We start from the raw sequence: 27,114 nt of genomic DNA, 5'->3' as shown, positions 1-27,114 counted from the left end.
CGCCTGTAATCCTAGCACTCTGGGAGACCGAGGCGGGTGGATCGCTCAAGGTCAGGAGTTCGAGACCAGCCTGAGCAAGAGCGAGACCCCGTCTCTACTAAAAATAGAAAGAAATTATATGGACAACTAAAATATATATAGAAAAAATTAGCCGGGCATGGTGGCGCGTGCCTGTAGTCCCAGCTACTCGGGAGGCTGAGGCAGTAGGATCGCTTGAGCCCAGGAGTTTGAGGTTGCTGTGAGCTAGACTGACGCCACGGCACTCACTCTAGCCCGGGCAACAAGGTGAGCCTCTGTCTCAAAAAAAAAAAAAAAAAAAAAAAAGAGCTCAACAAATATCTGTTGAATGAGTGAACTGATTAGCAATGTTTACAGGGTGGGGTGGGTGGGATGGGAGGAGATGGCCCCACAAATCTGCAGAATTTACACCTGTGTTCTGGCTAGTGCAGCATAACTCTGCAACTATATGTATCAGACAGTTTAAACTTATAATAGATGAACGCATATATGTGTGCCCCACCTCCGGTCCATGAATTAATTGGTCCATACCTTGTTCGCTTGTCAATCTCTAGCACCTTGCAAAGATATTTTAAATAATGCACCAAATGTGAAAATGCTTAGTAGACATTAAAATGTAGAATTATCATGATAGGTACAAAAAGTACCTAATGATTAAATTCAATCACCTCCCAAGGTTATATGAGGATGACAGTGAATTCATCCAGAAGCCATTGCCATTATTCTTTATAGTTTGAAAAGCAAACAAAAAAACCAATGGAGTAATTTAATTGAATTCAAACATCGAGTACACTAGTTATTGTTACTCTTTTGAGAATGAGATATTTAAATATAGGTTACAGATGAATTTAAAATATTCTACCTGCCCATGTTAGATCTTTTTGGATGTATACATATTAATGATATTTCTAAAATATCCTATAATTATCGGTATACATAATAACCTCAATATTTTGGACATGTGGATGTCCAGTATATATATCTTTCTGCAGGCTTCTAATTATAAAGAAAAGATATTCCATAAAATTCCTTTTAAAAATGTTTCTACTCCAAATTACTATAGGGAGGAAGCCATCTTTCCCTGGTTTAGTCCCTTGGGGACAACCGCCTATTGTAATCTAACTTGTATCTACATTTCTAAATTAAAAGAAAAAAATATCTTGGCAATTCCCTTAATTATAAAGAATTTTAAAATTTCTTATTTTACCTTTGTTTTACAGCAATTATCACAAGAAACATCTGGGTATTTCTTACAAAAATTAGAATTAAATCCATTTTCACCAAAGTAAGCCAAAAGCTGTATTCTCCGGCATTCTGTTATATTTTCACAGTAATGTACCATGCTATACAAATTATTGAAGTGAGTCTCTTTTGTATGATGATTCCCATCTTTTTCCACTAAAAGATAAAGAACATAGTAAAACACACTTATGTCAGAGAAAAATAGAGAATATCAGAGTATCAGAGAAATATTTAGAATAGATTCATATAACTTTAAACATTAAATAAGAAAATTACTATCAACAGCATTATGTCAATATGGTATCATCCTATATTATAGTTAACTGGGAATTTATGTTCATCCCACAAGATTTTAGTTTTTTTTTTTTTTGAGACAGAATCTCACTCTGTTGCCCAGGCTAGAGTGAGTGCCGTGGCGTCAGCCTAGCTCACAGCAACCTCAAACTCCTGAGCTCAAGCGATCCTCCTGTCTCAGCCTCCCGAGTAGCTGGGACTACAGGCATGCGCCACCACGCCCGGCTAATTTTTTCTATATATATTTTTAGCTGTCCATATAATTTCTTTCTATTTTTAGTAGAGGTGGGGTCTCGCTCTTGCTCAGGCTGGTCTCGAACTCCTGAGCTCAAACGATCCGCCCACCTCGGCCTCCCAGAGTGCTAGGATTACAGGCGTGAGCCACCGCGCCTGGCCAAGATTTTAGTTTTATAGGAATAAATGTTAGTTTTTTTTTCAAATTGAAAAAATATTTTTAAAATCTTCATTTTCCCCAATGATGAAGGTTTGACTTATATTTATTATATTTAGCAGACAATCATGTAGTGAACTGAACATCCAAAGCAGAGCATGGGATTGTGGAACGGGCTGTACACCTCCCTGAGTATCTGAGGTCGAAGTAGTTACGCCAGTGGTTCCAACACTGCGTCAGTAAGCCCAGGGGTGCTGCAGTGAACTCACAGGGGCAGGACATTTTAAATTTAAGGGAAACACAGCAATATTTGACATCTGCTGAACACCACACAAACTACTAGTCTGGGGTAGTTCATGGTCTTAACATCAGATTGTGCTACATTCCTTTCAGGAGTATCACATCTTTGCAAAGCTGGATTTTTGGCAGCCGCTATGATAAAGACAAGTATATCAAGAAAATCAATGTGAAACAGGAAATGAGGGTGGCAGTATCCAATTTGATTCCAAGTTTTGAGAACAACAGGTGCATACTTCCCATTAGTAAGCAATTGTGGTTACTTAAGAATAACAAAATTATTAGTTTTCTTCCAGTTTACGAGTATTATTTTTTCCAAATGGTTGAAAGTTATTAGGACTTAAATACTTATTAAATTATTTGGACCTAACATAATGTAGGTTTTGTAAATGGGCAAATAAAGTGTAAAAATTTCATTTTTTTCACTGAGAACCATTTCAGTATAGTACAAGGAACATGGATTTTGGAGTCAGATGAACTTGGGTTCCATCAGGGCTCTGCCACTTACTAGTTCTGTATCTCATTTTCCTTCTCTGAGTGGAGGAAAGCAACAGTCCTATCTTTCAGGGTTGTTGTGAAGATGAAATAAGTTGATGTATGTAAAGCATTTAGAACAGCATATACTAAGTGCTAAAGAAAAACTATCTATAATAATTACTATTACAGTGTTACTACCACTATTCCTACTGCTCCTGTTGCTGTTATACCAGTGATTTTGGGGACAAGTTACAAAACCTTTATGAAGCTCACTTTCCTCATTGGAGTAGTTCTACCTCAAAAGCTAGTTGCTCTGAAGCAAATAAGGTAATAAGGTGATACATGCAGTGTTTGCCATAGTGCTTGCTAAGTGCCATTCCTCATGCTCAGTATCTCTGCCAGAGTTAATTCAAAAGTGGTCTCAAAATAAATAAATGCATTTAGTATATATATATTTAACTATCACAACCTTGTAGAAAAATGGGCAAAGGATATAATAAAATTCTAAAATATGTATTCACTTTGACTCAGCAAGTTTAAGTCTAGAAATTTACCCTACATAAATAATTGTACAAATGCCCAAAGATACCTATACAAAGATGTTCAATACAGCATTGTTAGGCCGGGCACGGTGGCTCACGCCTGTAATCCTAGCACTCTGGGAGGCCGAGTCGGGCGGATCGTTTGAGCTCAGGAGTTCAAGACCAGCCTGAGTAAGAGTGAGATCCCGTCTCTACTAAAAATAGAAAGAAATTATATGGACAACTAAAAATATATATATATAGAAAAATTAGCCAGGTGTGGTGGCGCATGCCTGTATTCCCAGCTACTCGGGAGGCTGAGGCAGGAGGATTGCTTGAGCCCAGGAGTTTGAGGTTGCTGTGAGCTAGGCTGACGCCACGGCACTCTAGTCTGGGCAACAGAGTGAGACTCTGTCTCAAAAAAAAACAAAAACAAAAAAACCCAAAACCAAAACAAAACAAAACAAAAACGCAGCATTGTTGACAACAATGAAAGACAATAAACAATCTAAAGATCTATTAAGAGGGGATTAGTTTAATAAACATGAAATGATCATACTGTGGAAATCTATATAGTCAAACTATGCATATTAAACGAAGTGACAATTACATCCTAGGGCTGACTAAAAAAATCAGGTCACTATATATAAAAGAATATGTGTAATATAATACTAGTTATGTTTTAAAACATCCATTTAGGAAAGGTAAACACCAAATACAAGCTATTGCCTGCCTCTAATCAGGGAGAACAGGGATGAGACAGGAGAGGGATATATACAGGGAGTTTCAGCTCTCTTGGTTGTTTTATTTCTTAATCTGGAAGGTGGTACATGAGAGTTCATTATTTTCTCCTTTTTATCATTTTGCACGTTTGAAGTATGTATGATATGCAAGAATACATGTAGAAATCAGATCTGAAAGGACACAGAGGAAACCAGTAAGTGGAGTTATTTCTCAGGATAAAAATACAAGGAATGGTTTGTAAATTTTCTGCCTTGTACATGTCTTTACCATTTGAGTTTTACATAACAAGTACATACCACTTTTATAACAAAAAAGAACTAAAATAAAATCTCCAATCTACAAAATATCTCTACTATTCTATGACTATTTAAGGAAAGGTGTACCACAAGTACCACAATAGCAGGAGTAGATTACTGTCATGAGACTGAAGATGATAGGCTGTCTCTACAATGGAGCTTGGCTTACTCAGGATAAGTCTTTTCAGTCTGGTCACATCATGATAGGTATAGAAAAGCAGGCAGTGAGAAGTTTCCCCATCTCTTCCAGCTCTACCGGATTCTTGGTAGTAACCCTCCATGGACTTAGGGAGAGACGCGTGAATCACAAATCGCACGTCAGGTTTGTCAATCCCCATTCCAAATGCAATTGTTGCACAGATGACCTGATGTAAAAGCAAAAGCCTATTAGACTCATGATGCAATTACAGGAACATTTTAATAAGAGATGCTTTTAAAAGCTCTATTTCTTATTTTGCTTTAAAAGGTACTTTATACAACAACCCAGTACCTTAACTTGGTCCCACTATTTAGCATAACTGAGATTTTCATGTTGATAACTTGCAGTTCTAGTAAGACCCAAGAAGGTAAAGAGGGGCTGGGTATGGTGGCTCATGCCTGTAATCCTAGCACTCTGGGAGGCCGAGGCAGGAGGATGGCTTGAGCTCAGGAGTTCGAGACCAGCCTGAGCAAAAGTGAGACCCCATCTCTACTAAAAATAGGAAAAATTAGTTGGGTGTGGTGTCAAGTGCCTGTGGTCCCAGCTACTGGGGAGGCTGAGACAAGAGGATCACTTGAGCACAGGAGTTTAAGGATACTGTGAGTTACACTGATGCCACGGCACTTTAGCCTAGGGAACAGAGTGAGACTTTGTCTGAAAAAAAAAGAGAGAGAGAGAGAAGGTGAAGGTAAAGAGAAGCTGAGGGTGGCAGACACTTTCTTGTATGATTCGGTATTATCACATAAGGGAGCCAGAATCAACTGCAGCCAGCCCATGATGTGTTGCCACTGTTTGCTGTGTTTTCTTGGAGACAGAATCTTACTCTGTCAACCCAGCTAGAGTGCAGTGACATCATCATAGCTCACTGCAACCTCAAACTCCTGGGCTCAATCAATCCTCCTGCCTCAGCCTCCCCAGTAGCTGGGACCACATGCACATGCCACCACGCCCGGCTAATTTTTCTATTTTTAGTAGAGACGGAGTCTTACTCTTGCTCAGGCTGGTCTCGAACTCCTGAGCTCAAGCGATCCTCCTGCCTCGGCCTCCCAGAGTGCTAGGATTACAGGCATGAGCCACCATATCCTGCCTCTCTGTTTTTTGATGTTGATGTGTAGGGGGATTTTGCTCATACAGCCATGATATCCAGGTCAGCAATCATAAGCAACGTGTTGCTCAGGAGCTCTGGGGTGTTCCCTAGGCTCCAGCTCTCAGAGGTAATTGCTGTTAGCTCCTGCGATGATTCAGGAACAACGGCATTCTTACCTGCCCCACTGCTTACCATCAGCTTTCCCAGTGGAACCAGCTGATCACACACCAACTCCTTTTATTTATCAGCTGATTCAAAGTCAAAGCTTGTGAAATTTTAATGGAAACACATGTGGGTAAAAGTCTGAGAGCTGCTTACACTAAAAAAAAAAAGGACCGTAGATATTGGCCCATACAAATTAGTGGGAGCAAGGTGATATAATAGTTAACTTTCAGGAGCCTGATAAATCAGTTTTCAAGAATACCCATTTCAGTTGCAAATTTAGGACCTATTTAACCCAGACCAAAATGTTATATCTCCAGGCAAAATTACATTATACAAATAAAGCTGCAAGTCTTTTTGCAGCACTTAAAAAAATGAATTCCTACTGCAAGAATGGTATTTCAAAAGCAACCAAAATATCTGGCAGCCAGATTGAGGCTAATGACATGATTTCAGTAACTGTGAGTATCAAAGAAAGGAACTGCAAGCTGTGGAGTATGTGGACAGCAAAGGAGTACATTTATCAACACTGGGAATGGCAGCGACTGCACTCTAGGTTAGTCATCCATCTAAATTTATGGCACTTTGATCAAAAGCAAGTCTCCTTGGAAGGAGGAAGTCTACTGCAGCCTCTGGTGATGGGGAGCAGAAAGGCTGTGAGGCGAGATGTGCCAGCCTCCAGGTCCCCAAGCAAGGCCTGCAGGGCTTCATGGACCCAGGTGCACCTCCCAGCAGCGGGGTGGGCATGTGCCTGCGAGGCATAGTCTGCAAGCACAGACTGAGACCACGAGGATGCCAACTCCTTCTGGAAGCTCTTATTTTGTATCACTGGGAAAACTGGCTTTGTTTAATTGTAACTTCCTTCTTTACTTCTGTGTTGTTTTTAAAACTTCAGGCTACAATCATTCTTTGTGAAGAAAAACAACCAAGTTTTATTCTGTCTCACGAATCTAAGAAGATCAAGGCTGTCCAGCTGCTGTAGGATAACGTACCGCTTGACTGCAAGGATTAGCAAATCTGAGAGCAGAAACATTAGATTAAAAAAAAACTCACTACATTTTAAACCATATTTTTGATCAAATTATTATATATATCTACATATATCTTCATTGTTGATTATGCTACATATAAAGATTTAGAGAACTTGGAAAGTAATCACTCTTAATTAAATGATTAGAAGTAATCACTCTTAAGTTCTAGACTATTTCCTTCCAGGCTTTGTTCTTTTGTTCTTATTGCTTTTTGTATCCAATTTTCTTTTTATATGGTTGAGATTATATACTTCTTTTTTTTTTAAAGACAAGGTCTTGCTCTGTTGCCTGGGCTAGAGTGCAGTGGCATCATCAAAGCTCACTGCAATCTCAAGCTCCTGGGCTCAAGCGATCCTCCTGCCTCAGCCTTCTGAGTAGCTGGGACTACAGGCGCATGCCACCATGCCCAGCTAATTTTCCTATTTTGTTGTAGAGACGGGGTCTCACTCTTGCTCAGGCTGGTCTCAAACTCCTGAGCTGAAGCCATCCTTCCACTTTGGTCTCCCAAAGTGCTGGGATTACAGGAGTGAGCCACTTCACCCGGCCGAGATTATGTACTTTTGAATACCATTTTCCCCTATCTTTCTCCAACATTAGCATTTGAACATCTTTATACATTTCTGTTGCCTAGGCTAGAGTGCAGTGCCATAACCATAGCTCACAGCAACCTCAAACTCCTGGGCTGAAGCAATCCTACTGCCTCAGCCTCCCGAGTAGCTGGGACTACAGGCATGCGCCACCATGCCCGGCTAATTTTTTCTACATATTTTTAGTTGTCCAGCTAATTTCTTTCTATTTTTTTTTTTTAGTAGAGCCAGGGTCTCGCTCTTACTTAGGCTGGTCTCGAACTCCTAAGCTCAAATGATCTGCTTGCCTCGGACTCCCAGAGTGCTAGGTTTACAGGTGTGAGCCACCGCGCCTGGCCCATAAACCAGTTTTAATACAGGAAAGTACCATAATGTACCCAATCTTTCTCTCAGGACATTTAAGCTATTTACATTAGGCTATTTAGTACTAAATATTAGGCTACTTATTATTATAAAACACACTGATGTGAATTCCATGCCCACATTTTAGATCTGGGGCTCTTGACATAGCCAGCCATATTGTTTCCCAGAAAGGCTCTCAGAGGACTGCATAAAAGTGCCTCTTAAAGCATTGTTACCAATGATTAAATAAAAATTTGCTAATTAAAGGTGAAAAATGGTCTCTAATTGTTTTAAAATTTGAATTCCTACGGTTAGGAAAGTTGAGCTTTTAAAAAACACTTGTATTTCCTCCTTTCCAATAGTCTATTATCCTAGGCCCATTTACTATTTGAGACTCATGTTTTTCTTACCAAATTTTTCAAGCTTTTATGATTTATTTGCTGAAGATATATTTCCTATTTTGTTGTCTGCCTTTTAATTTTGTTTATCAATGTAGATGTGTTTAGTTTTAAAATAATTTCTAGGAATTACTTCCTTTTGGGCTATTTTCAAGCTTAGATTCTCCTCCACTCAGAGTTCGTATGTTATAAAATATCAATACTTTTCTTTATCTGTAATTTACTTTGATGTGAGAATCTAAAATTCCTCTCATCAGGTAACTGGTTAACACTAGCTGAATAATCTTCCCTTCCTCACTAATTTTTTTTTGTTCGTTTGTTTAGAGACAGGGTCTCCACTGTTTTGCCCAGGCTAGAGTGCAGTGGCACCATCATAGCTTACTGTAACCTCGAACTCCTGGGCTCAAGCGATCTTCCTGCCTCAACCTCCCATGCAGCTAGGGCTACAGGCATGTGTCATCATGCCCAGCTCCCTCTTCATTAATTTTTAATGCCTCCCTTATCATATATTGCTTTTATATGCTTTCTAGTGTATTTCTGGAGTTCTGTTCCATAACATACTGCAAACTAGGGTTCATGTGTTATTATGATTTTGCCCAATTCTTCATTTTCACTTGACTATTCTTCCAGTAAACTTTAGAAAAAGTTTATCAAAGAAGAAAACACTACAATCTTGATTAGTTTAAATACATAAACTAACAAGGGAAGATTAAAATTTGTAATTATTTCAGTGAATATAAATCAGTGACATATTTTGTAAACTTTTTGCATATCTGAAAATGCCTTTCTCTTGTTTTCAATATAAATGACAATGAGCTGGGTATGAAATTCTTCCGTGTCAGTCTTCCCTCTTCTGATGACAGCCCTCTCCTATTTTTGTTATGTATTTATTTATAATACATTTGACTACTGTTACCTGTTTCAACTATCCTGTGTTCTTCCTTGGGTACAGGTACTATTCTTAGGCTGAATCCTTACCTCCTGTTGCCAACAAATATCATTTCCATTCCCCCCCCCACAGTCTCAGATTATTCACTACAGGACTGATTTCACTGTCTGTACTGAGTCATCCTATCTGTGTCTTCATATATAATTCTGCTATTAGTTTTGTTTTTCTTATTTGGATAAACTGCATTTTCATTTTTCCCTTTATCTCAGCCTGTCATCTTCTTATGGAAAATTATTTCCAATTCATATAAATCAAGTCTTTTTCCATCTTTGTGAGGACAATAGGCTGATGACCTCTAAATTTTCTTCTGTTTTCCCAGTAGAAAATAATTTTGAGAAACATTTTTCCTCTGAATCTTCAGGGTAAATAGGTTTTTTTTTGCTGAGCTGAAAACTTTCATAGGCTCCAAATAATTATTGGTTGTTTGCTCAAATTCATCCTTGCATTTATCTATCCAAGGCTGGCATCTGCTACAACACCAGATGCCTAGAGTGTTCTCAGTTTCCCTCCACTGTTTCTTTCTTCTTCCTCTTTTTGTTTTATATATATATATATATATATGTATTATTTATTTATTTATTTGAGACAGAGTCTCGCTCTGTTGCTCGGGCTAGAGTGTCGTGGCGTCAGCCTAGCTCACAGCAACCTCAAACTCCTGGGCTTAAGCAAGTCTCCTGCCTCAGCCTCCCGAGTAGCGGGGACTACAGGGATGTGCTACCACTGCCGGCTAATTTTCCTATATATATTTTTTTAGCTGTCCATATAATTTCTTTCTATTTTTAGTAGAGACAGGGTCTTGCTCTTGCTCAGGGTGGTCTCGAACTCCTGACCTCAAGCTATCCTCCCTCCTCGGCCTCCCAGAGTATTAGGATTACGGGCGTGAGCCACCACGCTTGGCCAAATTATATATATATTTTTTAACAAAGTCAGGCTCAAGTACAATCTCAGCTTCCCTCCTGATCCACCAGGGTACGGGCAAATTAACTATCTTGAAAAGAGACACCCAACATCATTAGTTATTAGGGAAATGCAATTAAAATCACAAAGATGTAACACTTTTCATCCACTAGGTGGGTGGTATATTTAAAAAGATGGAAAATAACAAGTATTGGTGAGGAAGTGGAAACATTGGAACCTCATAGGTTGCTGCTAGTGAAAATGTAAAACTATGTAGCCACTTTGGAAAACAGTTTGGCAGTTTCTCAAAAAGTTAAATAGAGAATTTTCATTTGACCCAGCAATTCCATTCCTAGGTATCTACCCAGAGAACTGAAAACATATGTCCACAGAAAAACTTATGGATGAATGTTCACAGAACCATTATTCATAGTAGCCAAGAAGTAGAAACAACCCAAATGCCTAACCAGTTGATGAGTGGATAAACAAACTGTAGTATATCCATATAATGTAATATTACTTGACCATAGAAAGGTACGAAATATTTTTTTTTCTTTTTTTTTTTTCTTTTATTTTATTTTATTTATTTATTTTTTTTGAGACAGAGTCTCACTCTGTTGCCCAGGCTAGAGTGAGTGCCGTGGCGTCAGCCTAGCTCACAGCAACCTCAAACTCCTGAGCTCGAGCGATCCTACTGCCTCAGCCTCCCGAGTAGCTGGGACTACAGGCATGCACCACCATGCCCGGCTAATTTTTTCTATGTATATTTTTAGCTGTCCATATAATTTCTTTCTATTTTTAGTAGAGATGGGGTCTCGCTCTTGCTCAGGCTGGTCTCGAACTCCTGAGCTCAAACAATCCGCCCACCTCGGCCTCCCAGAGTGCTAGGATTACAGGCGTGAGCCACCGCGCCCGGCAGAAAGGTACGAAATATTGATATATTTTAAAATATAGATAAACCTTGAAAAATTACGCCAAGTAAAAGAAAATAGTCACAAAGACCATATATCTATATGATTTCATTTATATGAAATATATACAATAGGAAAATCTATAGAGACAGGTTAATAGTGCTTAGTAGATTAGTGGTTGCCAGGGACTGGGATTTGAGGGAAGTGACTGGGTGTGAGGTTTCTTTTTGGAGTATTGAAATGTTCTGGAATTAGTAGTGGTAATGGTTATATAATCTTGCAAATATACTAAAAACCACTAACTTGTATACTTTGAAAGAGTAAATTTTATGGCATGTGAATTATATCTCAATAAAAAAAATTTTTTAACTTTAGTTTTATTTTGATGTTTACTACCATTAAGGTAAAAACAATTTGCATTCTACGTGTACATGTTTGCTTATATACCATAGAAGACTGTCTCTATTATTTGTTTATTTATTTATTTGTTTTTGGAGACAGAGTCTCGCTCTTTTGCCCTGGCTAGAGTGCCGTGGCATCAGCCTAACTCACAGCAACCACAAACTCCTGGGCTTAAGCAATCCTTCTGCCTCAGCCTCCCGAGTTGCTGGGACTACAGGCATGCGTCACCATGCCTGACTAATTTTTCCTATATATATTTAGTTGTCCAGATAATTTCTTTCTATTTTTTAGTAGAGACGGGGGTCTCGCTCTTGCTCAGGCTGGTCTCGACTCCTGACCTCGAGAGATCCTCCCGCTTCGGCCTCTCAGAGTGCTAGGATTACAGGTGTGAGCTACCACGCCCGGCCTATTATTTGTTTATTTTAAAAAATGTTACCTGGCAGCCGTCCTGATTAATCCACTTGTGCTGCACCTCATCACGGTCAGAGTCACTGAGGCCGGCGTGGTAAGCCAGAGCAGCGAGACCATCTTTCTGTAACGTACCAGCCATTGTGTCACATTCTCGCCTGGAGAGGCAGTAAATTATCCCTGAGTCATCTGTCAAGAAACCAAAACAATATTGAGAAATGAGGACTTTTAACATAAATAACAACACAATTTACATTATGTTCTTAGAAACGTATGACTCATAAATAGATCTCCATACTGTTCTTATGGTGTTAAAAGATCACACAGGCAGAATAATTCAAGCAAGGAATCCATATACACTGGAAATGAGATGTGGCTTTAATCCTGTTTCTTCTAATAATGACTCGTGAGATAGACCTGGACAAACCCTGGGCTCTATTTCATGCTGGCTAGAAAGCAGGCAGGCACCCCTTGTCAGCCTTACAAGAACTTAAGGGAAAAGTTTTGTTTCTAAATTTAAAAATTAGAAAGATTTTAATGGGCAACATTAGGAAAATAATTAAGAAAGGAAATTGTGAAGTAAAATATACTATAACTATCAAAAGTGTTTTCTAACTTTTTAAAAGACATGGGAAAATGCTCAAGATGTAAAGCAGGTTAAGGGTGGAAGCACTGTGTACATGGTAAGCTAATGGAAAGAAAAATGCATACAAAAATATTAGAAGTTAAAAAGCCAAAATGACAATAGTAACTTAGCTCATTGAGTGAGGTTTGTCCTTTGTTTCTTCTTTTTTTGCTTTCTAAATTTTCTTTAATGAGCATGATGATATTTATGTTTTTGCATATGTTATATTTAAAACCAGAAAATAAAAGACATGTAATATACATTAAGCTATTTATATTAGTCGCCTGGGGGAGGTGGGCCTTAGAAGGGAGATCATTGGCTTTTTCTTGGTATATCTTGGTATTGTTTGATTTGTTCACACAAACATGTACACTAATTTTTTAAAAATAAAATATTAATAGAAGAGTTTACCAAAAAAAAAAAAAAAATCTGCATGGAAAAGTAGAAAAGTGGAAAACTGCTATGAATTTCAGAATCTCATTTTAGTTAACATAACTCAAAGGTAGACACACTTGGGAGAAGGCACTAAAATAAAAAGCTATATAATTCATACACTTATAGAAGCCAGAGGAAAGACATTGAATTCAAGAATTATAAGTGTGTAGGAGGGAGTACTTAATATATTTTTTGTTAGGGTTTATTGTTATCAAACCAAATGAGATTTTATAATTTCCAGAAGTGAGAGAGTCGTAATATTCTCTATAAATAGCAAGTTAGTGCTGTCATAATGCAAAAAGACATGTTTAATATGCAATTTTACATATCCCGTTGTGGTAATAAAAAGACATTTATCTATTACTTCCAGACATAATTCATTACATGGCTGTACTCACGTGGGTGATGCTTTCTGATCCATTCTAAGCAATCAAATGCCACCTTTTTAGGCTTTTTCGGTAATACATAGTATTTCAGATTATGTCTGTTAAAGCTCATGCTAAACCTAAAAGAGGTCCCAAACATAAAATTTAGTCATCATGAGAAAATACAGCGTTAGCCATTGTTACGGACTAAATGTATCCCCCTAAAACCCTAACCCCCAATGTAATAGTATAATATCAGGAGTTGGGGGCTGTGGGTGGTCATTAGGTCATGAGGGTGGAGTCATGCATGAAACCGGTGCTCTTATAAGTAGAGATTTTGCTGGATCCCTCTTCCCCCATATGTGAGGATACCAAGTGAATGCTGCCATCTGCAAACCAGGAAGAGGGATCTCACTAGACATGAGATCTACCAGCACCCTTAATCTTGGACTTCCCAGCCTCCGGAACCATGAGAAATAAATTTTAAGCACCCCGTCTATGGGGTACTGTTACAGCAGCCCAAACTGACTGAGACAGCCATCTTGAAAATTAAGCACTGATTTTTCCAGAGTGCAAACCTAATTATCAAGTTGACTTCAGTTGAACATTGTCATTGGCAGCTTACACTGAAATGGAAGTTAGGGTTAAAGAAAAGAATGGTGATAAAGATGGAATGTCTGTGAGACTAGATGACAAAAAATTAGGACTGTAGAAGAGAAATGTAGGAAAGACAAGATAAGTCTCCAAGACAAGGCTGATTAAAAGCAGAGATGGCCAGAACGTTATTTAAAAGATTAAGAAAATCACAGAGGAAATATATGCATATTTTTAGGCCAAAAGCATCCCCAACTTTTGACTGTGTACATAAAAAGCTGATTGCAGGGCAGCAGAAGGAGTGAAAGCCCTACAGATCATGGATCACTTTATTTTTGCTCTGTTCCCTAAAGGGAATGTGGCTGACTCTGAGACAAATGTGCTCCTCCTCCTCCTCTGGTCTAGTGCTCTTGGCACCCCATTTCCTCCCTCCCATTTCCCTAGGGACACGTTCTCTGCAATATCTCCTCTCTCATGTTTTCAGCCTCTTCTGTGAATTCTTTCCTTCTGTCTCTGAATATGTTCTAGGACACTTATTCCAAAAACAACAAAAGCTTCTCTTGACCCTATCTTCTACTCCACTTCTCTCTTTCCCTCCAATGGCAAGTTTCTCAAAAGATAGAATACTTACGTCCCCAACCAACTAACCACACATCCAATTTCAATTCTTATCACTTCTGTTCTGACTTTTGTCACTACCATTTTACCACAATTATTTTTTTCAAAGCTTTTAAAACTAAAGAAATTCAGGAAATTTATAGTCTCTGCCCTCCAGGGACCCTCCACTGCTCCAAGTTTCAACTATATCCAATCCACAGGAGGAGAGATAACACTGTGGAACAAGTTAGAGTAGAGCACAAAGACATCTCTCCATGTTTGGGGTGATAGATAAAAACAAAGACCACAAACTGCTATAACCTATGGTAGGGTGGATGCCTGTATACAGGGGCACGGATCAAAGAGAGAAAAGGTGGGGAATAAAATCAGTGGCTTTCTGTTTTTGTATCTAAGTCCAAGCTAGATGGGTCCATGCGATAGGCAGCAGTAATCTTCCTCCTGCATTTGGTCTGCGCAATGGCTGGTCTCTCAGACCTCATTCTCTCTGACCTCTCCATACTCCACGTTGCTGGTTATCCTTACTCAAAACCTTTTATCAGCTCTTGCAAGTTTATATTCCTGTGGGCTCTTCTCCACTTATGTCTCTGATTTCTCCATCTCCTTCTCTTCTTCCTTTGTTTACTCCTTGAGAATTACTGCCCACCCCTCCGCATACCTGGCTCTCCTCTTCTTCTCCTATATTATTAGTATCTCCTTCAGCACTCTTACTGCTTTGAACAGCACCCATATTTCATTCCTGTAAGTCTCAAATTTTGTCCTTAGGTTAGACCTCTTTTCAGAGTTCCAAACCATATTTCAACATCTTTTTAGACCAGCAGTCTAAAATTAGGGTGTGCATACCCCTAGGGGTTCACAAAGATGTTCTAAGGGTATATGAGCAAATATAATTTTAAAGGAATCTAGATCCTCAATTTTTACGTGCACAGTTGTCCCTTGGTATCTGTAGGGGATTGGTTCCAGGACACCCTTGGATACCTAAATCCAAGAATGCTCAAGTCCCTGATGTAAAATGGTGTAGTGTCTGCATATAACCCATGTACACCTCCCATATGCTTTAAATCATCTCTAGCAGCATTATTCATAGTAGCCAAAAAATGGAAACTCCAATATCCATCAACTGACGAATGGATAAAGAAAATGGGGTACACCTAACAATGGAATATTATCCACCAATAAACCTTGAAAACATGCTGAGCAAAAGTAGCCAGTCACAGAGATGGCATATGGGGCGATTCTATTACTGTGAGATACCCAGATTAGGCAAATCTATATACAGAAATTAGACTAGTGGTTGCCTAGGGCTGGTAGGAGGGATGTGAGGGAAAATGAGATGGGACTGTTAATGGACATGGGTGTTTTTGGAGAGTGATGGAATGTTCTAAACTGTGGTGATGGTTGTACAACTCTGAATATACTAAAAACATTGAATTGTACAATGTGAATTGTATGGTATGTGGATTATATCCCAACAAAGCTGTTACTAAAAACACCTGCACATATTTAAAATTTTTGATTTGTGACATAATTGAAAAAAACTTAGAACTATTTACTGGTTAATTTAGTCAAACAAATTATTTTTACTAAAAATAACAAAATGACAAGAGATTAGAACACAAAGTTGTAGATCACAAATCCAATTAAAACCAAGACAATATCTCTACCAAAAAAGGACTGTGGGTTTGTTAACTAACTAAAAGCAATATTCATACAATTTGTTATAATGAAAAATTTAATAGACTCTTAGATTTTTATTACATGTAACAAATCTTACTCTGTAGGAAAATAGGATGTTTGGAATTAACAAATACCTAGTTAGAGACAGTTCCCATCAATTGATGAATGGATAAATAAGAGGTAGAATATTACTCAGCCATAAAAATGAATGAAGTGCATGGACCAAGGCTACAACACAGATGACCCTTGAAAACATTCCGCTCAGTGAAAGACGCCATGCACAAACAAGAGGGGGAGTATGGGGAACAATTGCTAACGGGTCAGGTTTCTTATTGGGGTGAGGAAAACTGTAAATTCTAAACTTAGATATTGGGGATGGTTGCACAATTCTGTGAAAATACAAAAAGCCCTACTGAATTATATCCTGCAAACAGGTGGATTTTATGATATGGGAATTACATCTCAATAAATATGAAAAAAACACAACATTGGATTCCACTGTTTCTTAACTAAGAGTGTACTGAATGTTAAATATTGTACTGGATGGTAAATATTATCAGGTCCTGGGTGTCAAATTCATGTCACTTGCAAGTGATGTGTGAGGAAACAGAGACAACTTGTGCTCAGCTCTTGTTGCTTTCACAACTGAGATAGTTGTCATGGGGATATGTACTAAATTGTTTATGTGAATTGAAAAATGAAGTCAGCAGGGTTCAGTGGCATGTGCCTGTAGTCTCAGCTACTTGGGAGCTAAGGTGGGATCACTAAGCCCAGGAGTTCAAGACCAGCCTGGGCAACCTGTGAGACCCCATCACTATAAAAAATTTAAAAATTAGCCAGGTGTGGTGGTGCACACCTGTAGTCCCAGCTATTCTGGAGACTGAGGTGGGAGGATCACTTAAGCCCAGGAGTTGGAGGCTGCATAGAACTATGATTGTACCACTGTAATCCAGTGTGGGTGACAGAGTGAGACCCTGCCTCTATTAAAAAAAAAAAAAAAAAAAGAAGGAAAGAAAAGAAATCTAATTTGGCTGATTGATTTGGCAATAAAGACTGGCTCTGTCAATTAGGTTATATAGTAGTCATTTCCCATTATTGGAAAGAGCTAATCTGCAGCCACAAAGTTTTGACAAAACTATATTTAAAAGCATATCCTACAATAAAAACATTTTCTCAAAAACACTGTATTAGGGCCGGGCGCGGTGGCTCACGCCTATAATCCTAGCACTCTGGGAGGCAGAGGCGGGCGGATCATTTGGGCTCAGGAGTTAAGACCAGCCTGAGCAAGAGGGAGATCTCGTCTCTACTAAAAATAGAAAGAAATTACATGGACAACTAAAAATATATATAGAAAAAATTAGCCGGGCATGGTGGCGCACGCCTGTAGTTCCAATTACTCGGGAGGCTGAGGCAGGAGGATTGCTTAAGCCCAGGAGTTTGAGGTTGCTGTGAGCTAGGCTGACGCCACGGCACTCTGGCCCGGGCAACAGAGTGAGACTGTCTCAAAAAAAAAGAAAGAAAGAAAGAAAGAAAGAAAGAAAGAAAGAAAGAAAGACAGACCGACCATATTAGGAAACTGAAACTAACGTACTGAAACTAACAATATTTTGATTTCCCTAACCTTACCAAATATATTAGATACAGCATGCTGGGTTCTTGTTGAAAGAATAATAAGAATACTCAATAGTCACTATATAAGTCTTGCAAAGCTTAGGGTATATCTTCCAGAAAAAATAAAGTGAATAACCATTGATCTTGCTTATTTTGCCAGTCAGATAGTTTCCAATTCTTTATTTACCACAAAATTTGAAAGACCTAATTGAGCTGTCAGCTAACAGATCATTAAAAGTAATTTTTGATGACAGATCATTATGTCATTTTGGCATATATGTCAGAAGAAATTCAAATAATTGAGTGTTACTGCTATATAAAATGCCTTCCATTTCCATGTACTTGTTTATGTGAGCAATGTTCTTAGTGTTTACAACTATACAAATAACAAATATGAGCTGACTCAATTTGTCTGTAGATATGTGAACTAACTTAAAAACAAAAAGTTCTATCTCATTAAAAGATATATTCTCAATCAAAATTTATGTTTAAGAATTATTTTCAAAATATTTTTAAGCTGTTCAAATCAATTATGTACTATTAATACTAATGATTGCAATAATTCAATATAGACAATGCCCCACATACAATGGTTTGACTTAATGATTTTTTGTTTTTAGAATGGTGCATTTAGTAGGAATAGTACTTTGAGTACCCATACAACCATTCTGTTTTTTTCACTTTCACAGTACGGTATTCCATAAATTACATAAGTTATTCAACAATTTTATTATAAAATAGGCTTTGTGTTAGATGATTTTTGCCCAACTACAGGCTAATGCCAGTGTTCTGAGCATGTTTAAAGTGGGCTAGGCTAAGGTATGATGCTCGGTAGGTTAGGTGTATTAAATGAATTTTGACCTGATACTTTCAACTTACAATGAGTTTATTGCGACGTAACCCCATAGTCAAGGAGCATCTATACAGGCTGGGTGTGATGGCTCACATCTGTAATCCTACCACTCTGGGAGGCCAAGGTGGGAGGATCACTCAAGGTCAGGAGTTCGAGACTAGCCTGAGCAAGAGCGAGACCCCTGTGTCTAATAAAAATAGAAAGAAATGATCTGGCCAACTAAAAATATATATAGAAAAAACTAGCTGGGCATGGTGGCGCATGCCTGTAGTCCCAGCTACTTGGGAGGCTGAGGCAGTAGGATTGCCTAAGCCCAGGAGTTTGAGGTTGCTGTGAGCTAGGCTGACGCCATGGCATTCCAGCCTGGGTAGAGCGAGACTCTGTCTAAAAAAAAAAAAGGAGCATCTATACAGAGAATTTTGGTATAGAAAATTAAAAAACAAATTTTAATTTACATACATATTTTTCTTACAGGTAAGTATGATAGAGTAAGCAACAAGATTTAATGCATAAAAAAATTACCTTAGGATAAAATTCTGTGGGAGGAAATAAAAGGAAAATATGAGTTCAAAGAAAAAACAGAAAAGGTAAACTAACTATTAAAGAGTTTTAAGTTTTTTAATGTATCTTGTAAATGGATAACAGTGGGCACAAAATTGCTATTGCATTTATTTTCCACTGGATACATTTTACCAAGGTAACAACTTTGTTTTAAAATGTTGATACTTACAAGGGACCATATCCTCTTTATTTAAACTGATATTGAAAAAGTTTAGGTGTCAAGTTAAAAATGTACAAGTGGTACGTAGTTTTCCAAGCTTCTTTTAGGAGGTACATGTGATCAAAGAAAGTATGTAGATCACTGTCTTGGTCATCTCCACTCATCCCTTAAATATCCCCAACACCACATATCTAAAATCAAATTCATTACCCATTCTTTCTCCCAACCTTCTCCCCTCCTCCATTTCCAGTTATGGTCAATAGTATTAGTCACCTGCCCCAGAAACTAGTATAAACTTCAACTGCATCCACCTTTCTCATCCCAATCAGCTGCAAGTCCTGTTGATTCAGTGATGCCCTCTCTCTTGATTCCCTCTCTCCTTCCCCTCCTGCTGTTACCACCACCATCTTCTCTCTCCTCGATGATGGCCAATAGGTTTCTAAAAGGCTGCCCTGCCTCTAATCTCTTGTTCCCTCACTTCATCTATTCCCTTGCCGGAGTTATCAATCAACCATACAGTTCAGATCAAGCCACTTCCTAGGTCAAAGTGCCTATGGAATAAAGTCCAAACACTTCACCATCATCATATGCAAGACCCTCCAGGATCTGTCCTCAAGCCATCTTGCCAGGGTCTTCCTTTCTCTATGTTTTTCCACTTACCCAGTGGATTACTGACCATTCCTTGGGCCTGACTTGTACATCCATGCCAGAAACTTCAACCCTGGATTCTTACTCTGCCTGTTAAAATGCCATTCACCCACCACTTTGCATGGCTGTAATCAAAAAGACAGCAACAAGTGTGGAAAATCTGCAACCCTCACACACTGCTGAAGGTAATACAAAATGATGCAAGCACTGTGGAAAACAGTTTAGCAGTTCTTCAAAAGGTTATCATACAGTTACCACATAACCCAGCAATTCTACCCCTAGGTATACACCCAAGAGAAATAAAAACATACATCCACTGTGACAACTTATACACAAATGCTCACAGCAGCATTATTCATAATAGTAAAAAAAAAAAAAAAAAGGAAACAGCTCAAATATCCATCAAATGATGAATGGATAAATAAAATTAGAATAGTAGCCATACAATGAAAATAAACAGGGATGAAGTACTGATACATGCTACAACATGGCTGAACCCTGAAAACATTATGCTCATTGAAAGAAGTCAGTTACAAAAGGCCACATATTGTATGATTCTATTTACATGAAATGTCCAGAATAAGCAAAAATATATGGAGACAGAAAGTAGATGAGTGGTTACCTAGGGCTGGAGGATGGGAGGAGGTGGGAATTAACTGCTAATTGGTATAGTGTCTCTTTTAAGGGAGACAAAAATGTTCTAAAATTAGATAGCGGTGATGGCTACAGAATCCTATAAACAAACTAAATAGGTGAATTTTATAGTATGTAAATTATATCTCAATACAGCTGTTTAAATTTTTAAAAACCACTCATGCTACAATGCCCAGTTCCTTTATAAAACTTCATCTGATCCCTCCTCATTACTTCTAGTGAATCTTGCCTTCCTGAGTTCCTGCTGTTATAATTTACATTTCTAATCACTACTTTCTTCTTTGTGTTATTTGATGTAGTATTTAAAGGATTCTGAAACCAGATATCTGGGGTTTAAGTCCTTACTCTAACCCTTGTTAGGTGTACGCCCTTGTTCAAGTTACTTAATCTCTTTGTGCCTCAGTTTCCTCATCTGTAGAATGGGGAAAATAGGAGTACCTACTTCATAAGACTTTTGTGTGGATAAGTAAGTTAATACATTTAAAATACCAATAGTACCTGGCACATTGTGTAGGCTAAATATGTAAGTTTAGGCTATTATTATCATTGTGTTATAGTTAACTGTATATGTCTGTCTCCTTGCTGTCTTCCAGTTCGTATTTTAGGGCCCTAAGGGAAGGAATAAAGCCATGTTTTATTATCCATCCTTGTATTTCCCAAAGAACATTTTCACAGACTGGCAGGAGGAGAGGAGAACAGGGGTCATGGCTCTAACCCTAGGGACACCTGACTTTACCAGGGCTCTGACACAGCAACAACTGGGCAAATTTAATCCAAACAGGAGCCTGTTGGTAGAAAATAGTGTACCAGAAAGCATTCTTTAAAATCTTCTACTTTACTAAGGGATTTACACCCTTCCAAATGCAGAGAAGTACCAAATATATTAAGGAGTCAATAGACTTGCCCAAATTTTCACATTTTACCCACATTTACCAAAATTCCTCCATGTGTTTCATTTATTCATTCTTACTGAATGCCAATTATGCACAAGGCACCATGTGCTAGAGTCTAGAAATCCACAGTCTTGCTTTCCCACACAGATCTCCTCCCTACAGAACTAGAAAGAGATTCAAGGTGTCGTCTCTAAATAACTACGTGCACTGTCTACTCAAACATAGATCACAAATCCTATACTTTCATAAAAAAGTCATTCAAAAGGTGAAGAAAACTTGTTTCATTTAACTATGGGCATTTGCCAAATCATATAACCGAACTAAAAGAACTGTAGATTGCATCTGGCATAAGCTAAAGGAAAAAAGCTAAAAACAGTGCCTATTAGAAAAAAAAAATTTATAGATCAATGTAGTATTTGTATAAGCAAATTTCTGCATATAGGTTATTTCTTAGAACCTAAAGTATAATATGGCATCTTAAATACAGTGTTATAATGCATCTCAATTATGGAAGCCAAGTTTCTTTTTTCCCCAAATTCTATACAAACACTCCTCCGTGAGATTAAATTAAAATATTCCATACCAAATTTTGTGATTACACACACAAAATTCTGAGGACTTTAAATATTCTTGCACTTAAGTGTGATCATTAGTGCTATATAAAAGTGCTATTAGCAACAAAATATTTTAGGCTTGAACCAAACAACTTAAAGGCTGGAAGAAACCCAAAGTACTTAAATTCCTTGTTTTAGATCAGATAATTTAGAAGCTGCCAGCTTAATCTGTAAAAGTCTTTGTAGCTATCTTAATCTCATGTCCCCTTCTTATCCTTCATATGGAAATTTCTGTTCTTCTCATAACCCTGAGAGATACTGTTACTGTTTTCACTGCTTACAATATTTATAGAGCCAGTTTGTCTTTACTTTCAAATGAACAAAAGCTGTGTTTTGAAAATTCACCCCAATATCCTGTCCAGTCATTACTGCTTCAGGCATTCCACATTAATTGTCTGTATAAATGTATGTATGTATTTATTTATTTTTGAGACAGGGTCCCACTGTATCTCCCAGGCTGGTCTGGAACTCAGGGGCTCAAGCGATCTTCCTGCCTCAGCCTCCCCAGTAGTTTGGACTACAGGAGTGTGACACTGCACCCTGCTCAAATTAATGTTTATACCTCAAACTTAAAGCACACACTGATAAATCGGAAGGAAAAAATATTTTTTTCAGCTGGTTGAGGTGGCTTATGTTTGTAATACTAGCACTCTGGAGGCTGAGGCCGGAGGATTGCTGGAGGTCAGGAGTTCAAGACTAGGCTGAGCAAGAGCGAGACCCCGTCTCTACTAAAAATAGAAAAAATTAGTCGGGTATGGTGGCATGAGCCTGTAGGCCCAGCTACTCGGGAGGCTGAGGTAGGAGGATAGCTTGAGCCCAAGAATTAGAGGTTGTTGTGAGCTAGGCTGACGCCACGGCACTCTAGCCAGGGTGACAGGCAAGACTCTGTCTCAAAAAAAAAAAAATTAACTGTGGCACACAACAGACTTTAAATAAATATTTCCTGAGTGAATGAACCTAACAAAAAATGCATCTGTGTCTACACTCAGGTAGATGTACAAAATAATCCAGTAAAACTTAGATATATCTGTGGAGATAATTTTATGGTAGTTTTTGTGACTGAATAATTATGGATTTGGTGGCAACAAGCAGCATTTTGTTGTTGAGATGAAAACAAAGTAAAAAAGCTGTTCTACATAGTTTCTGGACTGTTCCCAACATCCTGGATATAATTGGGACTTTAGGGGAAGATGACAAAGCAGGGTAATCTGTTTGTTTCATGAAATATAGTATATTTTGGGATATATGGAAGCCAAAATGAGATAAATAGAAGTTAGTTTATTACCACAACTATACCAGGGTCATTAGGAACAGCATGCAATTTATTCCCTACTTCCAAAGTAGGTGCTGAGGTAGAGTTTTAATTTCAGTAAGTAAACAAAAACCTTAGTTTCCAAACTTTGCTGTACGTTGGAACAACTCAGGCATTTTTAGAAAACATACTGGCTCTCAGCCCCAAACATTCAGATTTAGCTGGCATCGGGTACGACTTGGGCATTGGGATTTTTAGAGCTCCAGAGATGATTCTAACGTGCAGCAACCCTGGAAACCACTGTCCTAGGTTTCTTAAATACACGCCTTTCAACAACTTACACCTGAGGTCTGGGGATCTTCAGCTGAGTGAGGATGTCTTTCTGCACCCTGGGATTAGCTGTGGCAGTAAGAGCCATCATTGGGACAGAAGGAAACTTCTGACGAAGCATATTCATTCTTTTGTAGTCTTGACGAAAATCATGTCCCCACTAGTTGGAAAAAAAAATACTTCTTGTCAGACTATTTGGATCTTCCTTCTAGAAAAAGCCAACACTGGTTAATATATTAAGAACCACCTTACTCTTTAGTAAAATAGCAGACTAGTTTACTGAATGTCGATTTTTCTTCACTTCTGAAAATACATATACTGTTGGTAATACATATTTGATATTTCAAGACATAAAAAACACTATTTACCTGACTGACACAATGTGCTTCATCAATAACAAAACGTGCCAGGAGCTTCCTCTCATACAGATTCTCCAGAGTAGAAATCAGTCTGTTACTTGCACAGACCTAGACCAGAAATATGTTAGACATTTAAAATCATTTAAACACATCACCTTATTGATTTTGTTGTCTTTAAGTTCTATTACAACTTAAGCTATATTAAAACTTCTATGTAAAAAAAAAAAAATCTACGTAAAATCGATTATTTTAATTCAGAAGTAACGGAATATTGCAAATCAGATATTTTAGAATGTTCACCCACATTTAGCAAGCAGCTTATTTATTAGGTCAATGGTTCTAAAACTTCTTTCTGCCTCAGTACATCTGAGGGGCCACCACACATTTTCACTGGTAATAGGGTTGCAGATCTGTGTTATGTGCATGAATGTTGTTTGGGGGAAAATAACACATATATGTATTTCATAGCTCTGTTCGTAACAGGGCCTAGAAGTAAGGACATCCCAGTGGCATCCAGCACATCTAGCATTAACATCTTGACAGGGACATGTCAAAAGGACACAGAAGCCAGCTTTATGGAGCTCTCCCACAGGTCAAATACAGGACAATTAGAATATCAAAACACATAATGACAACTGATTGTAACCCACTGAATAAATTAAGAATCCAAGATCCATACTAATATCAATAAATATGTGGGATAAAAGAGAAAACTCTTCCTTATGGTAAAAATGCCAACTGAATTAAAAAAAAGAGCATAATTTGGCATCCATTACAGTAATAACTGATTTGGGGAAGAATCATCACTGGGTGCTAAAACTTGTGGGTAAAGGTCTGATGAATAACAGGGTATTTACACAGTTTTAAAGTATCCCACAAACAGGATATCTACTAATTACAAAGCTCCCCATCAAGAAAAACAGGAACTTTACAGTGGAGAAGTCTAGCAGACACTACCTTAACAAACTGATCAATTAACTAACATCATCAGTAATGGGAACAATTGACATCAAGTGCCTCCTGATAGGAAGCATGAGACCATATTGCCACTCTGGGATATTCCTGCCAAAATGACATGAATCTAATCAGAAGGAAACATAAGATAAATTCAAACTGAGGGACAGTTCTCAAAACAACTGGCCTTCATTCTTCAAAAACATCAAAATCATGAAAGACAAGAAACTATTTAGATTGAAAAGAGACATAACTGAATGCAATACATGATCTGGGGTTTTCTTTTGCTGTAAAGGACATTATTGGGACAATTAATGAAACTGGAGTAAGGGTTACAGATTAAGTGATAGTATTGCATCAATGTAGATTTGCTAATTTTGTTAATTGTACTGAGGTTATGAAAGAGAATTCCTTTTTTTTTTTTTTTTTTTTTTTTTTGAGACAAAGTCTAGCTCTGTTGCCCCAGGTAGAGTGCCGTGGCATCATAGCTCACTGCAACCTCCAACCCCTAGACTCAAGCGATCCTCCTTCCTTAACCTCCCATGTAGCTGAGACTACAGGTGACACCAGGATGCCCAGCTAATTTCTTCTATTTTTAGTACAGACAGGGTCTTGCTCTGTTGCTCAGGCTAGTCTTGAACTCCTGAGCTCAGGCAATCTTCCCACCATGGCCTCCCAGAGCACTAGGATTACAGGTGTGAGCCATCACGCCTGGCCAGAATTCCTTGTTTCTAGGAAATGCACAGTGGAATTATTTAGGGTTAAAGGATATCTGTCTGCAACATATTCTCATCAAATGTTTCAGGAAAAAATATATACAGAGAATGATAAAGCAATTATAGTAAAATGTTACCCTTTGGGGTTTCTGGGTGAAAGTTGTACAGGAATTCTTTGCACTATACTGTACGTTAAAAATTATGAAAAAAATTTAAATATACATATTCCAGTGGATATGTGTATCATATTTTAAGATAATGATTTAAATACAAACCTTCTCTGGAGTAACATATAGAAGTTTTATAATTGGGTCTTTCTTTGATAATTGGAGGTAAATACTTGTAGCTTCTGAGTCAGTCTTATCACCTGTCAGATATGTAGCTGGAATCTAAGCATAAAAGTAGCAAATGATTTAAATTTTATACATTAATCTGACTTAAGACTACATCTATCCTTAGGTTTCATAAATATTTTAAGTCACATATCAACCCTATCAGAGGAAATATATTTCTCAATATAATAATCACTACATATTTTTAAAAAAACACTTATTAATCGTAACTCAAAATAGTCTTCCCACCATTTACTTTTTTTAATTTGCTTTACTTTTCATATTTCTAAATATGATAAATATAAATTTAGTATCCAAGTGATTCCAGTCCTTATGTATGGCTACATTTCTTTAGGTAAATGGATCTTCAGGGTTTTAATGCATAACAACAAAGAAGGAGCCATAACATCATGAATGGTTCAACAACGGTTACCATCACTGCACTAAGACATTCTTTGGAAAAGAAAAGCAAACTAGTGGTCTTGTTGAGGGGTGGTGGCTCATAATCCTGAAAACAGTTCTGTTTTCATTTCAATGTGAAGAATTCTGTAGAATGTATTAATCTACTTCCTTAAACTCAGCCACGTGGAAAATAACATGTGTGCAGGCCCATGAAATGTGTATGCATTTTACAACATAAGGGAAAGAATTTGTATGCTGATCTGGCAGTAGTAAAAAAGAAATCCTTTTCTATTAGTAAAAAAAATTTACATCAGCAAACATAGCATAGGTTACAAGTTCTTACTAAAATACATTCTTGTAGAATAAAATCAGATTGAACTATAGGAGGTTATCTATATCAGAATTTTCAAAGACTTGCATTAACTCTATTAATTAAACCCTTATGCTTTATTTTTATAATTCATGAACTATTTAATAAAAAAATTATCTAGAGCACTGAAATATAATTATTTCTAAGGCATATTTCTATTAGTATTTTTATGTTATAACTTACATCCAAAGAAGTCAGCTTTTGGACTTGATCTACAATTAGTGATCTCAAGGGAGAAATGACAATAGTGACCCCAGGAGAAACACAGGCAGGTAGCTGGTAACACAAACTTTTACCACCTCCTGAAAGACAAATGGTGAAAATATATGTCAGGTTCTATATTGAGAGCATGAAGGTAAAAGTTACAAAAGAAATCACACATAATATTTAAAATAATTAATAATAGAACACCAAGGGATACTGCCCATGGTGCTAACAATT

The 27,114-nt window shown here is 37.7% G+C and overlaps 1 protein-coding gene across 2 annotated transcripts in view; it reads right to left on the bottom strand.

Annotated features, from left to right (window-relative positions):
* BLM (BLM RecQ like helicase) overlaps nt 1-27,114 on the bottom strand; it is a 64,381-nt gene that overhangs the window by 20,342 nt on the left and 16,925 nt on the right. For both annotated transcript variants that reach the window (XM_069465695.1, XM_069465696.1), the window contains exons 8-15: nt 26,857-26,975; nt 25,845-25,958; nt 23,909-24,007; nt 23,552-23,700; nt 13,112-13,218; nt 11,682-11,842; nt 4,450-4,645; nt 1,226-1,416 (exon numbers count right to left, since the gene is read on the bottom strand). In XM_069465695.1, the coding sequence (XP_069321796.1) occupies nt 1,226-1,416; nt 4,450-4,645; nt 11,682-11,842; nt 13,112-13,218; nt 23,552-23,700; nt 23,909-24,007; nt 25,845-25,958; nt 26,857-26,975 (1,136 nt within the window). The remainder of the gene's footprint in view (nt 1-1,225; nt 1,417-4,449; nt 4,646-11,681; nt 11,843-13,111; nt 13,219-23,551; nt 23,701-23,908; nt 24,008-25,844; nt 25,959-26,856; nt 26,976-27,114) is intronic.

Source organism: Eulemur rufifrons, chromosome 3, assembly GCF_041146395.1.
Source record: "Eulemur rufifrons isolate Redbay chromosome 3, OSU_ERuf_1, whole genome shotgun sequence".
NCBI lineage: Eukaryota > Metazoa > Chordata > Mammalia > Primates > Lemuridae > Eulemur > Eulemur rufifrons.
The sequence above is the reverse complement of the archived record's forward strand: the minus strand, read 5'-3'. Positions and strand labels throughout refer to the sequence as shown.